Source organism: Gnatocerus cornutus, chromosome 10 (genome assembly GCF_029298725.1).
Source record: "Gnatocerus cornutus isolate USDA-ARS CGAHR chromosome 10, icGnaCorn1.1, whole genome shotgun sequence".
NCBI classification, from domain to species: Eukaryota; Metazoa; Arthropoda; class Insecta; order Coleoptera; family Tenebrionidae; genus Gnatocerus; species Gnatocerus cornutus.
Genome location: NC_142242.1, coordinates 3,107,846 through 3,121,480, shown reverse-complemented (window position 1 = coordinate 3,121,480; position 13,635 = coordinate 3,107,846). Strand labels below are relative to the sequence as shown.

At 36.8% G+C, this 13,635-nt stretch overlaps 1 protein-coding gene and 1 long non-coding RNA gene across 2 annotated transcripts; both read left to right on the top strand.

Moving 5' to 3' along the window:
• Positions 1-1,236: 1,236 nt before the first annotated feature.
• On the top strand, positions 1,237-7,794 carry LOC148167157 (uncharacterized). Its single transcript, XR_015770848.1, has 3 exons — positions 1,237-1,243; positions 1,299-1,490; positions 7,670-7,794. It is a non-coding gene; the product is annotated as an uncharacterized LOC148167157 (long non-coding RNA).
• Positions 7,692-12,053, top strand: LOC148167156 (fibroblast growth factor receptor homolog 1-like). The gene is made up of 14 exons (XM_088046891.1): positions 7,692-7,758; positions 7,804-7,846; positions 7,885-8,252; positions 8,305-8,495; positions 8,842-8,977; positions 9,027-9,458; positions 9,510-9,700; positions 10,067-10,202; positions 10,252-10,372; positions 10,423-10,543; positions 10,586-10,817; positions 10,868-11,172; positions 11,219-11,456; positions 11,510-12,053. Exons 1-14 carry the CDS (start codon positions 7,692-7,694, stop codon positions 11,839-11,841), a joined length of 2,913 nt encoding a protein of 970 aa, XP_087903017.1. The 3' UTR covers positions 11,842-12,053.
• Positions 12,054-13,635: the final 1,582 nt, after the last annotated feature.

The window sequence follows — 13,635 nt, the reverse complement described above, 5'->3', positions numbered from 1 at the left end:
AATGATTGGATGAAGTTTGCCAATTCTCGTTATGAGTATTAATTTGAATTAACAATGTAAAGAGGCCACGAAAAATGTAAAAACAGACAAGTTGCGAAGGAGGTTTTACTTAGTGAAATCGCTCTGCGTGGTCGAACTTTTGCCCAGGATTACTGTAGGTGTTACCAATTTAACAAAACGGAATACACTTCACCAGAAATTAAATCACACAACAAAAGATGGAAAAATAAACCTTTTTAACGATTTGTTTAGAAAACCATCTGCTGCTACTGTCTATAAACCTCAAGTTACCTTCAATACCACCGCGCTATGATTTAGTGAATTTTCCAATCGTATTTTTAGAACCACATTGCTAATTGGTTTCTTGAAAAATTTTATTTCTTTAGAAATTTTCTTCATAATGTCACACCCGAACAAACGAGATAATTTTATTACGTTTGTTTTGGTGTGGAGTCTGTGGCATCGTTGGAATTTTTCTGAAAAGTGTTGAAATATTAAAGTTCGTACTACAAATCGGTTGATGCTTTTAATTAGCGCTAATCGCTCTCCTCACAACCGAACGAGAATAAATGTTTAAAAATAGTTTACAATGTGAAGTGCTAATTGGGCGATTATTGAACAATTTATAGCAATTTGTATAAGTAAACACTTGTTAACGCTACACGGATATCAGATTCGAAATTTCGAAAATATTGTCGCTTTTATAGTCGAGCTTCTTTAAAAAAATAAAAAGTTGGGTGACCGGTTTAAAAATATCGATGAGTAACGATTATTTAAGTCTTTAAGCAGAAATTGCCGTGTTGACCATAAATGCACCCGCCAAAAACTCTTTAAAATCAAGGTGTCAAAAAACTGGAACCAGTTTGGTAAAAAATAATACAAAAAAGAATGCTTTTTTTGAGAGCTAAAACTACTTAATACTGAAGGAGCAAACCTGCACTTTGTTTATAAAGTTTTTATGATTGAAAAGTAGCGAAAAACAATAAAAAATCTGTCAGTAATTGTTTTAAGATCCGTTGCGTTGGTTTAATAGTTGGCAATATATTTCCAAATTCGGTGTAAGTTAAATGTTAATAGTTTTGGGAAGTGACGTTTTCAAGAGAGACAAATGTCTTGGTTATGAAGTTAGAAGTCGGATAAACAATTATCAAGTATAAGTTAGTTTGAGTGATTCGGCGTCGCTTGCAATTGTATCCCGCGTCGTTTTCGCGTCCGCAAAGAGAGCTGAGGGGAGCCATGGTTTGTTTATACGCACGATCGTGCTATACAGTAGTGGTATATAGAAATAGACTTGTAAGTTAAGAACAGAACAGAACAGAAGTCGCATCTCGCCCACGTCAGACGTCTACGCCGCAGTGATCTTCAGTGCGACACCCAAGTTACAGTAAATCGTAGCCTATTGTCCGCGCGTGTCAACTATAGGACCATTCTTTATCCATTCATAAACCCGCATGTTTTGAAAATGCGCTCCTTCGAAGGAATTAAGTTCGGTAAGCTTTAAATAAGCGAGCGGAGTGTGGAGTGCGAACTGGGACTGAAATAGAAGTGATTTTGTGCAGTCTTGGGCTAAATACGAATAATTTGCGACGATTCTGATGGGTGAGTGGAATGTTTGTGCTTACTTGCTTTAATTAAGATCCATTACTGATAATTGATCATAGATTGGGTACGAGATACGCTGCGAATTGTCTGTTTTGTTTCATTTGGGTATTTTGGGATTCTGCACTTTACCAACAGAAGCGACTTTAATTATCTCTCTTTTAACATATGGGCAACAAGTACTCACTTTCAACCACTTGATGAGACTTAAATGCTCTTCCGTGCATTATCGTACCATTGCATAATTGTTATTGTGGTTTCAAATGGTACTCGTGTGGTCAATACTAAGTAAAAACTACAGTAGCGTAATTTATTCAAAATTCTACCATGTGAATGATTCATTGTACTCTTAAACTGATACCAACCACTTGTGTACACAATTTACTCTTATCATAATTATTTTTCATCCCTCTCTTTCAACCACACCAAACACATTTCAAATTCAAAAAACTACAAACTAACAAGGAAATAACAAACCACTTGTGCACTTGCACAAATAAACATTTCTCTACAGTCTACATCTCGCTTCGCTCGCTTTTCATAGATACACGGAATAGATCCAGGTGGATCAAAATTGCTTGTGTAGTCCCGGCAACATGGTGGAAGTACCAAACGGGAATGTTAATGGACGATTTTTCTTTAAGGCTATTGTTCTCGTCATAATCATTCGCAAGGTACACACTGTATACTAATAGAATACTAAATAGGAACGATGCGAGATATGGCGTACTGCATCTTAATAAGTTAAGGTTTGAATTGCCTGTTAAATTATATCCGGTGCTTCTAACCAGCGTGTTTGGGCCAGGTTGAAGACCGACAACCGTTTACGCCGTTGACACAACTTTGAATACTTTATTGCTGTCACGTGGGAATTATTTTACTTATTCTAAGACATGCACTAAGCATTTGGAATTGTGCAACAACCAGTTGAGTGCTAAAGGGAATTGATAAACATTAATGATAGGAAAAAAAAACTCCTTTTGGGGGACATTCCTAGGGTCCTAATTACAAAATTCAATACAATGAGATTGTTATGTGGACTTGAAAGTACCTAACTATTAAAAGTCAGTAAAAACCCTTTAAAGTGCGTAAGACTGTAAATCTTAAAATATACTAAAAGCAGGCAGTAAATACAAATCAGTTCGAAAATAAGCTGGAAAAATTAAAACTGAACGGTGAGTTTTAAAAATACCCAAGAAATATAACTCTTTCTTAAAAAGGATTATTTTTAGTCCCCTCTAGTCTCTAGTAAATATTATAGTGGTCATAACTCTAGAAAGCAAAAGAAACTGATCATCCGTCTCTTGAGTAATTGTAACATTAGTAACATTTGCGCCTTATCATGAAGAATGTTGTTTGCAATGACTATGGTCACAAGAATGTGTTTTGAATGAAAACGGCACGTTTTTGCAAAACTCGATGGCAATAAGGAAGAAAACTTCCGGCTTTGTGTTGCGGAGTTCGTTGCCAAACTGTGGTCAAAAGGTAAATATTTTGACGTTTGCTATAATTTGACTAAAACTGCGAACGGAGCGCCAAACTCGTAACAAGTTCAAAATGTAGTTTGACGTAACTATGATAACTCTTGAGTAGAAATTCCAAAATGATTAGTTAAAATTAGTGGATTTCAGCCAGGAATAGCTCTTTGCTGACTTTCCCTCAGCGTGTCGATAAAAACGCACTTGGCAGTAGTGTTGGGATAAATATTCAATTAATATCTCCTTGGATGAGTTTTTCCACGGCTAAAAGTGGAATGTAATAGCCAACGCAAATATACAGAGACGTTGAAAGTAGCGTTAAACATCCTTTAATTCTTTGAAGGTAAATATTGTTAGATATCCTTAATTTAGACCGAACTAGTTTTTGTAATTACTAATCCTCCACGTGACAATTTTGAAATTTCAGATTTAGGTGATTGACTCGCGGTTATTTTTGACACAGCCGGAAGCTTTGGAGAGGTTCGAAGTTTTTTCGTGTAATTAATAACTCACCGTTTGATATAGAACATCCCAATTTATAGTTTCCTTAACTCTCAAACACGACTTTTTTGAATGTTCGAACCATTAGTTTTCGTTTGTATCAAAAGTGAGATCGGAGTAATAAAATAACGCCGCTTTCAATTTACAACCCATTATTTACTACATAAAACCGGGAAACAAAAAGTGTTGAAATTTGATACAAACTGGCTGTTTAGAACGTAAGAACTTGTGACGGATGATAAATATCGCTGTAGACAAAATCAACAGAAATATCAGATGTACAATATATAACACGAGAGTCGTATCTAATTATCCCATAAATTTTAAATACAGAAAAGGTGACCCTTCAGGATTTACAGCTAAACAGGGATTTTCTACGGTCTCTCTCGTCTTCAATTTCTCGTGACGCGACGCCAATCGTAATATTTCGGATTTGTTGCAGATAACCGCTGAAAGTGGAAAAACTTCGCGAAAGAATGACGAGAACAAGTAATAATAAGATTCGAACTTTACGAGTTTTGCTTCGTTAGTCGATATAGCAGTGTCAATACAATGATAAAGGCACAGGGGGTTTATAAAATTCTTCCGATATACGCGCTGACCAATTTAATAAATAGGACCACTAGGTAACCGAGAAGACTTAATTAGTGACGACATGCATGTCTAAGTAACATAAAAGTACAATTTTAGATTCCCGGCTCTTCTTTTTGATTATTATCAAATCATTAGTTCCCACGCAAGATTCAATTTTCAGATAAATTTAAAATCAAGTTTCTACTCACGAGACGATTTCAACAGTCCAGGTGCTCTTTGTAATTAACAGTAAACAGGCCGCGAAAAATATTCCCTTTTTAAAATAAATATCGAATTGTGTATCGAAGAGTCAAGGTTGAAAAAATGAACGGTTTTGCTCATTTCGTCAAAAAGAAACGGATGTTTTTCGTATTCATAAAAACACGCGAATACGTAACGTTTTAGTGAGAATTTGAAAAAATCAAGTACTCACCCCTAGTCGTGTTCTGCACTTGACCCCCTCTGCAACAAATGAACGTAATAAAAAAAAATTCATAACGAAACTTTCAATTTTAAACAAATCTATGTCGCATGCTATTTTGGTCGAATCTTGAGCTCATTTTAGAGAAGCGTTATGGCAATATTTTACGCCAGATCAATGGATATTTTTATGGTTGGGTAAATTTTCCATGTGGGCGGTTGTCCCAACAACAAAAGAGTCCCTAAAATTTGATATCTTGGTTAAAATTTCTTCGTGTTTTAAAACGAAGGCTACATCGATTTGTATTCTCATCCATCTGTCGGTGATTGTGTTATATTATCCAGGTGTTTCTCGGTATTTTATGCGTTGGAAATAATAATTCGCTGAAGTAAGACAAATTTCAAAAATAGCAGTCCGCGTTAAGAAAATGGTATTAAAAGTTTTATGGATTTTTATCTATAAATAGCGTTATGACGGTCGTGTATAGGAGAAGCGTTGAACTGCACCTTCCCTTGATTCTGAGTCGCCCCTGACTGTATAATATTGTAAAAATAAGGTGTAGACAGACGTCAGATGGCCAAATACAGCACAATAACATTGTTCGTAGCAATAATCCGATTGTTATCACAGTTCCGAATTGGTTTACGAATCGAAAAACACCTCTGCAGAAAAGGTGAAACAGGAAGATTGGGTGTCTGGCAAACTGTGTATTTTATTGGAATATTCAGTGTGGTCCATGTCGTGGGTAAGTTGAATAAGAATCGCGTGGGATTTATTAAATGGGATGACATTGCATGGTAGGAAGACGAGAATAAATAGACTCGTGTAGGGCCCGTGTCTCAGCTTTCTACAGGAGCGAGATAAAATCTCATACATTAAGGGACTCTATTAATTTACGACTAGGCCCGCACAGGAACGCGTCTTAGCTGTGATGATAAAGGGCCATCTGCTCGAGGACGGAGATTTTTTACCATCATGAATTATTACCAACTTAACAATACCCTAATTATTAACATTCCACGCTCCAATAATGATTTATTCTGACAAATGTATAGTACACATTTAAAGAAGTCCCTTGGCGATGGGCCAAGCTAAAATTGTGGAAACTTTTCATATTTTACGTGATAATGAAAAGACGCGACACCACATCTCACAAACCATAAAACTCGACTTCAGGTACGGAAACTTCGACGGTTCATAGTCAGTTTTATATGAATTATTTGACAGCTGGTTTATGATTGATTTCCAAGGTTGAAAGTTACCAGAAATCATTGCAAGCGCACTAAAATAGAATCAAATTAGACACGGATATCCTGTAATTCATCTGAACTTAATATATTTACAGTTACGATCAAAAGTTGCCGGCAATTTTTCACCACACGACATCAAAAATCTGCTTTTCACAGACTGTTCATTACAAAAGCAAATATTCTTACTTATAATGAAGAACGAGACTCTTTGCTCGAATTCAAATGTTCTCAAAGATGAAATTCTTTCAACTATCAAGTAACACAAAGAGAAAAATATGAATTAAATATTTCAATTTTTTACAGAAAGTTTCTCGTGGAAAATACGTAACAGTTCTATTTATATTTCTATAGAAAATGAAGGCCGATACATATTTCAAAATAATGTTCAATTTTCCTATATTTCATTCATTGGGGTTTCTACAATTTGTTGAGCGAGTAAAGTTTATATAATAATCCTGTCAGACTTCGAAATAATTATAACGGATGTTTTGGGCGCAAGTTCCGCAAAAGACTAAGAAATAATAAATGCAGATCAAATAAATATACAACGTATCAAAAATAAAACTGAAATTTGTTCAAAAATTTTAAAGATTACCGCAACTGGAGATTAGTCGATTTCTTCATTTCTCATTGAGCGAAGTTTTTGTAGTTCGAAAAGTAGCAATTGTGCTAAAGCGTAATAATATCTGAGCTTTCCAGATCAGGATTAAAACAGGTTGTGCAAACAGGATCTTGTTTAGTTAGAGGGAAAATCGTATATTTAGATCTGAAGATGAGGAACTTTTCAATAAAAAATGCAGTGAAACATTGTCAAAAGTTTGACGTGGGTATTAAGAAAGTTTTTAGATATCTTTCATGTTTGACGTACAGAAAACATAAAATCAACTTCAATTAGCGTAAAACCCTTCCTCGTTGCAGTTTTGAGCGATATTTGAGCGCGTTATTCAGACACGATTTGTGTAAGTTCATGTCGATGTTGGTTTTCTTGATTTTCGAGCAACACAAAGAATCCTTTGAGTGTAGAACCCGAGTTTCATCCATGTATGTGGGTCATTTCAGTAATTAAATCCACCTCTTTTAAAATTCAGTAACAATGTCTCCTTTTATTATTTGTTGCGACCTTCGTCGTATACGTGTCGCAATTCCGATTGTCCCTTTTTAGATTAGATTGAATAATTTAAGAAATAACTGACAACAAAGACACTCATATGTAATATATTCGAGCTGTATCTAAACTAATTCGACTCGTGGGGTTACTGTGGAGTTTGCTCTTTGATGTTGGGTCAAGAACTGACTTTGAAGCAATAATCACATTAATAAATCCCCACAAATCCGATCAAATCAGGATAACGTAAATATTAAAATGTTGAATATTAAACCTGTGGTGAAGAAGTAGACTTTGTAACGGAAATACGTTGCTGGCCCGTTCCGTCTACTGTTCTGCACATGTGGTAAACACGTGTGCCTGTTTTTAGTCACCAATAACCATTCCTAGCCCCCCAACGATACTACCTGCGCTCTTGCAGACTTTTGCCGAGAATCTGTTTGTCCGAAGATATTTACACAGATGCAAACACGAAAAGAAAGAAGGCCTGGGTTGCATTAAAAGACAAATTTGCTTCATTCACATTTGACATGAAAAATTTTGGCAACGATGTACGGTTAAATTTAACCATCTGGATTGCAGAATGGTGGTATTTTTGGTTCTTTTTTCATAAACCTATTTAGTGAAAACTTAACGGTGGTAATAGAAATTTATTGAGCTCAAGCTGAACATGAAAAGGACTTTTCGTTTCAAGTCCCATCTTCCATAAATACTGTTGCTATTCAAAGAACTTTGCTTTCAGAGATTTCATTCTGAACGACGCCATGGTACCGAGGATATGGGTTTTTGTTGTTTTGGCAACCTGGGCAACGACTCTTTTTTTAAATATCCGTAAGTATGTTATAAATTGTCCATCGTACATTTTTATTACTCTAGAGTGGGGGACAGATTTACACCAGCTGAACCAATTTAGAAATAAGTTGAAATCAAACCACTTGGTGTAATTCTGGAGCTCAGCATCAAATATTCTAAATTATATTTCCTTTGTATTATAGAGGCTGAAGGACAATTAATAATCCCATCCACGAGCTATGGTAGTGAAAAAACGGCTCCATATTTCACTAACATTAGGCGAATGTCTCGAATATTGTTGAAACCCGTTGGTAATATGGTCGTCTTGAAATGCAATGCTGGTGGTTATCCAACTCCCAACATAACATGGTACAAGGACAACAAACAGCCAGAAAGAGACTCGGGCGAAATTCGGTACCACCGCTGGAGGATGACTTTGGAAGACTTGGTGCCTCAAGATCGTGGGAATTACACTTGCGTAGTCTGCAACGAACGTGGTTGTATCAATTTTACATTCTTAGTAAATGTGATTGGTAAGTCTATTTTTTGGTGTCGCGGACTTTGAAGTGATGTTGATTTAAACAGAGCGCTTCCCATCAAAACCTTATATTAAAGATGGCTACCCTCAAAACCTTACTGTTTTGGTTAATACCTCGGCAACATTTGAATGTCCTCAAATGATTGCCGACCTTGAACCTTATCTTCAGTGGATTCGATTAGTTAACCTTTCTGATGTTAACGAAAATTTTATTTACACCAGTGGCTCAATTGTGCAGGTATTATTAAAAATAAGGTGAAGGGTAAAGGGTGGTGATGGAAACGTGCAATTTCTGGTCTTTGCTTTCTGTATTTTTATGTTTCAACTTTCTATTCTAGAGCGTTATCACAGCAAGCCTGTTTGTACACATCCATTAGAAAATAGCACCGTGGCTGTGGGCTCAAGTGTAAATCTAACATGTTCTTTCCTCTCTGATCTAAGCTCTTTCATTATTTGGAAAAGGGAATATGCGAATGATGGCGCGGTGGTGGTGCAGGTACTATCATTTCTCTTTCTTGCATGCTTTTATCATTTATGTAAATCTTCCCGCATCTAAATTTTTTTCTACGATTTTTTCATACTAGAAGAGTACGGATTCCCTCAATCCTGAGGTTCTTGAAATACAAAACGTCACTCATGAGCACGAAGGATGGTACGCTTGCATTGCTGCCAACACTTTGGGACAAACTATCTCTAGAGGCTATTTAAAAGTTGTAGACAGTGAGTACTCCAACGTTTCCGTTTGTTTTTTTTAAACTCCGACTCCTAGGTCTGGAAGTGGAGCCCAAACTTAACTCGAAGAATTTTACCAAACTTAATCTTTCTTCAGAAGTTGATGCGTCGGAAAATTCGAGGCAACTCCAAGGCCTTTTTAATGAAATTGTACCGAACGTCCGAAACAAGCGCGATACTGAAAAGAAGCACGCTCCTTACTTCGTCAATCCTAAGAAAATGACTCGCATGGAGGTGAAACCTGCTGGTAACATGGTGAATTTAAAATGCAAGGCTGGTGGGTTTCCAACTCCCAATATAACATGGTACAAGAACGAGCGACCTCCAAAGCGGCAGTTGGGTGAAATTCGGTTCCAGCATTGGGGTATGACTTTGGAAGACTTAGTGACGGACGATACTGGGAATTATACTTGTGTAGTGTGCAACGAACTTGGTTGTATCAATTTTACATACTCAGTGGAGGTCATTGGTAAGTCTATTTTTCGGTGTTGCGGATTTTGAGTGATGTTGGTTTAAATAGAGCGCTTCCCATCAAAACCGTATATTAAAGATGGCTACCCTCAAAACCTTACTGTTTTGGTTAATACCTCGGCGACATTTGAATGTCCTCAAATGATTGCCGACCTTGAACCTTATCTTCAGTGGATTCGATTAGTTAACGTCTCTGACGTTAACGAAAATTTTACTTATACCAATGGCTCAATTGTGCAGGTATTATTAAAAATAAGGTGAAGGGTAAAGGGTGGTGATGGAAATGTGCAATTTCTGGTCCTTGCTTTCCGCATTTTTATGTTTCAACTTTCTATTCTAGAGCGTTATCACAACAAGCCTGTTTGTACACATCCATTAGAAAATAGCACCGTGGCTGTGGGCTCAAGTGTAAATCTTACATGTTCTTTCCTCACTGATCTAAACCCTTTCATTACATGGACAAGGGAATACGCGAATGATAGCGCGGTGGCGGTGCAGGTACTATGGTTTATCATTTCACTTTCTTGCATGCTTTTAACATTTATTTCAATCTTCCTGCACCTAAAATCTTTTTCTACGATTTATTCTCATACTTTCCCTCACTAGAAAAGTGGGGATTCCCACAATCCTGAGGTTCTTGAAATACAAAACGTCACTCATGAGCACGAAGGATGGTATGCTTGCGTTGCTGCCAACAGCCTGGGGCAAACAGTCTCCAGAGGCTATTTAAAAGTTGTAGACAGTGAGTACTCCAAAGTTTCCATTTTTTTCCTTTAAACTCCGACTCCTAGGTCTAGAAGTGGAGCCCAAACTCAACTCGAAGAATGTCATCACATATGCAGCTGGGGCAATAATCATAATACTCATCTTAGTCTGTTCAATATTAGTAGTTTTCTTCAAAAAACTCAAAATGTAAGGACTTCAAACTCCTCCGTGTCCTTTTTAACCCTTTATAATTCCAGCGAAAAACAAAAGAAACTTTTGGCTTTGGAAACAGTACGAGCCGCAGTGGTAACCCAGTGGACCAAAAAAGTTATAATTGAAAAAATCCAAAATACCACAGAAGACGTCTCTGAACCCTTGGTGAGTACAATACGAACTCTTTTATATTAATCCATGACGCAGTTAATGCCCGTGGTGAAAATCGAGAAACAAAAAACTCAAAACAACAATTCCGACTCCGGGCTCATTTCCGAATATGAACTACCCATGGATTCCGATTGGGAAATTCAACGGTCACTCCTTTCTCTTGGAAAAAGTTTAGGCGAAGGAGCTTTCGGAAAAGTGGTTAAAGCTGAAGCTACGAATCTTCTGAAACCTGGAATAACCACCGTGGTCGCTGTAAAAATGTTGAAAGGTTGGCAACCGCCCCAAATTCTTCAATCTTTACTCTACATTTTTCCACAGAGGGTCATACCGACAACGAAATGATGGACTTGGTCTCAGAAATGGAGATGATGAAAATGATTGGAAAACACATCAATATAATTAATTTGCTGGGCTGTTGCACCCAAGGAGGTCCATTGTACGTGGTGGTCGAGTTTGCGCCCCATGGTAATTTAAGAGACTTCTTAAGACAACATAGACCGTCATCTGGTTACGAACCAGCGATTGGAATTGTGGAAAAAGAAAGAAAAACTTTGACACAGAAAGACTTGGTTTCCTTTGCTTATCAAGTTGCAAGAGGAATGGAATATCTGGCCTCTCGAAGAGTGAGTTGGTAACTTAGCTAACTGTAATTATATCCATGACTTGTAGTGCATTCATCGAGATCTTGCTGCCCGGAACGTGCTAGTCAGCGATGACTACATTCTAAAAATCGCCGATTTCGGTCTTGCTCGAGATATCCACTGTAATGACTACTACAGAAAAACGACAGATGGTCGACTTCCGGTAAAATGGATGGCACCAGAAGCGTTGTTCCATCGGGTGTACACCACGCAATCAGACGTTTGGTCTTATGGTGTCCTCTTATGGGAGATCATGACTCTTGGTGGTACGTATCTTTTACAACTGTTCCAAGATAATCTGATAATGTTTTTTCTGTAGGAACTCCATATCCTTCAGTTCCAAGCGTGGAAAAACTTTTCCAACTTCTTAGAAATGGTCACCGCATGGAAAAACCTCCATGTTGTTCCCTTGAAATTTATCTCCTTATGCGAGAGTGTTGGAGTTACCAACCAAACGAACGCCCAGTGTTTACGCAAGTTGTTGAAGATCTAGATAGGATTCTCACAATCACGGCAAACGAAGAATACTTAGATTTGGGTCTTCCACAGCTTGATACTCCTCCATCAAGTCAAGAGTCTAGTGGCGACGAAGAAGATTTCCCTTTTGCTAATCTAACTAGTCAGTGTGCCAACAATGTGCAGCTTTCGTGATTACAGACTCAGAAAATTGAACTTGTCCCATTAACTCGTGCTATTTCATATGTTGCAATTCAAACTAATAACAGAAGTTAAGATGTATCTCAACGTTTTAACTTGAACTCGTATTATAGTGCCACCAAAGAAATACAAATGCAATTTAGTTTAAGTGGTTACTTTATGATTAAGACTGTAAATTTATGTAATAATATAATTTTTATAACTCACGTTTGGTCTTTCATTTCAATTGATCGATATCTTTCATAAAAAAAGTAGAGCAATGTCTATAACCGACTTTCCGTTTGACGAAGTGGAACTAATGTGAAAGCAATTTTTCATTCGGCCCAGATCGACTCGACGCCTATGTTTTTAGAAATGTAAAAACCTAATCTGTATTTATGGTTGCATATGAGAACATTATTAAAGAAGTAATTTGGAGGTGGTCCTATTTTTTAAACGTAGTTGTTTACTCATAATTAAATAATTGGCAAGGGAAATAAGCGGAACGTATTGTGATGATTAAAAATAAAACGGCTCGGTTAAAATGGGGGTGATTGTTTAAGTTGGGTTTAAATAGGGCGATGAATGTTGCAGAAATATATCAGTTGGGATACCTTCCTTTCGAGTAAATGTCATCAAGGAACCTTAATTAGAGCGAAATTCCAACCAATAATTGCTACGAATTGGTAAATTAATTACCGTAAATTGCAGCAATTTGTCAACGGAGAAAGGTGTAAGAGAATTAAATGTTTGGTTTGTTGAAACAAAGTAATAGGGAGATTAATATTTATCCGAAACGAAATAATAAAAATCAAATTTATGGCAACCGGGCGTTGTAATAAAATTTCAATTTATTCTAGTGTAAAAAATTGGCGTAAAGATATGGTGTATTTAGCTCACTTGGCGCTATTCATCACTGAAAATTATAGCTTAGACATAAAGTGGATTGCGGTTGGAGAAGCATTTTCGTAATTATAGCATTTTGATAGTTTTTAGAGTTGTGCAATCAACATTGTAATTGCGATCTTAAAATTTTAATTAAAATAATTCCGCATTGAGATGAGTTCCAAGAGAAGTGAGTTCTTTACATATTCTGAATTCCATCCGGTTTAGCATATATCAGATATTTGAAAAATACGTGTCAAAATGGGAAGGAACGAAAAAAGAGTTATGAGTAGGTTTTGCATACTTTGTTGAATTGTTGACAGTCGTATCGTAAAACTACTTTAGATTCAGGAGGCAGAAATATGCGCTCTGCTTTACGATTATAAATTGGAGCTCGCATTTAGCAATTTGCATCCAAGGTTGTAAAACAATAACTCAAAGCTCGCTAAAAGTAACAGTTTGAGCAATTTGAAGATGCTTCCATTTAAAGTTGGAGAGTTTTCATTCTGCTAATCAACGAACAAATTCGGTTGTTCTCCCCTCGCATTGATACTCCGCGTATCCCAATATACCGAAAACGTCACGTCCAAATATATAATTAAGAAGAAGCGAACTCGCCTTCTCTTCCAAATCAAACATTTTTTCCAGTCTTTAATTAAAAACCTGCACCTTGATCGTTGATTAATGAGTCCACCGAGAACGAAATTATACCCAGCTACACAAAATTTTATATTTACGAAAAGTTCTACCAACAAATTGTTATTTATTCCAGATATTCCCAATATCGATAAAAGAACCAGGCTACTGCTCAGGAAACTGCTCTTTTTTCAGTGAACACGAGACGTGTGGAAATGTCACGTAGTAAAACCAGACGTGTCTTGCGTATGTCTGAAATGTCTTCCAATGGTGAAATGAAGCAGCTTG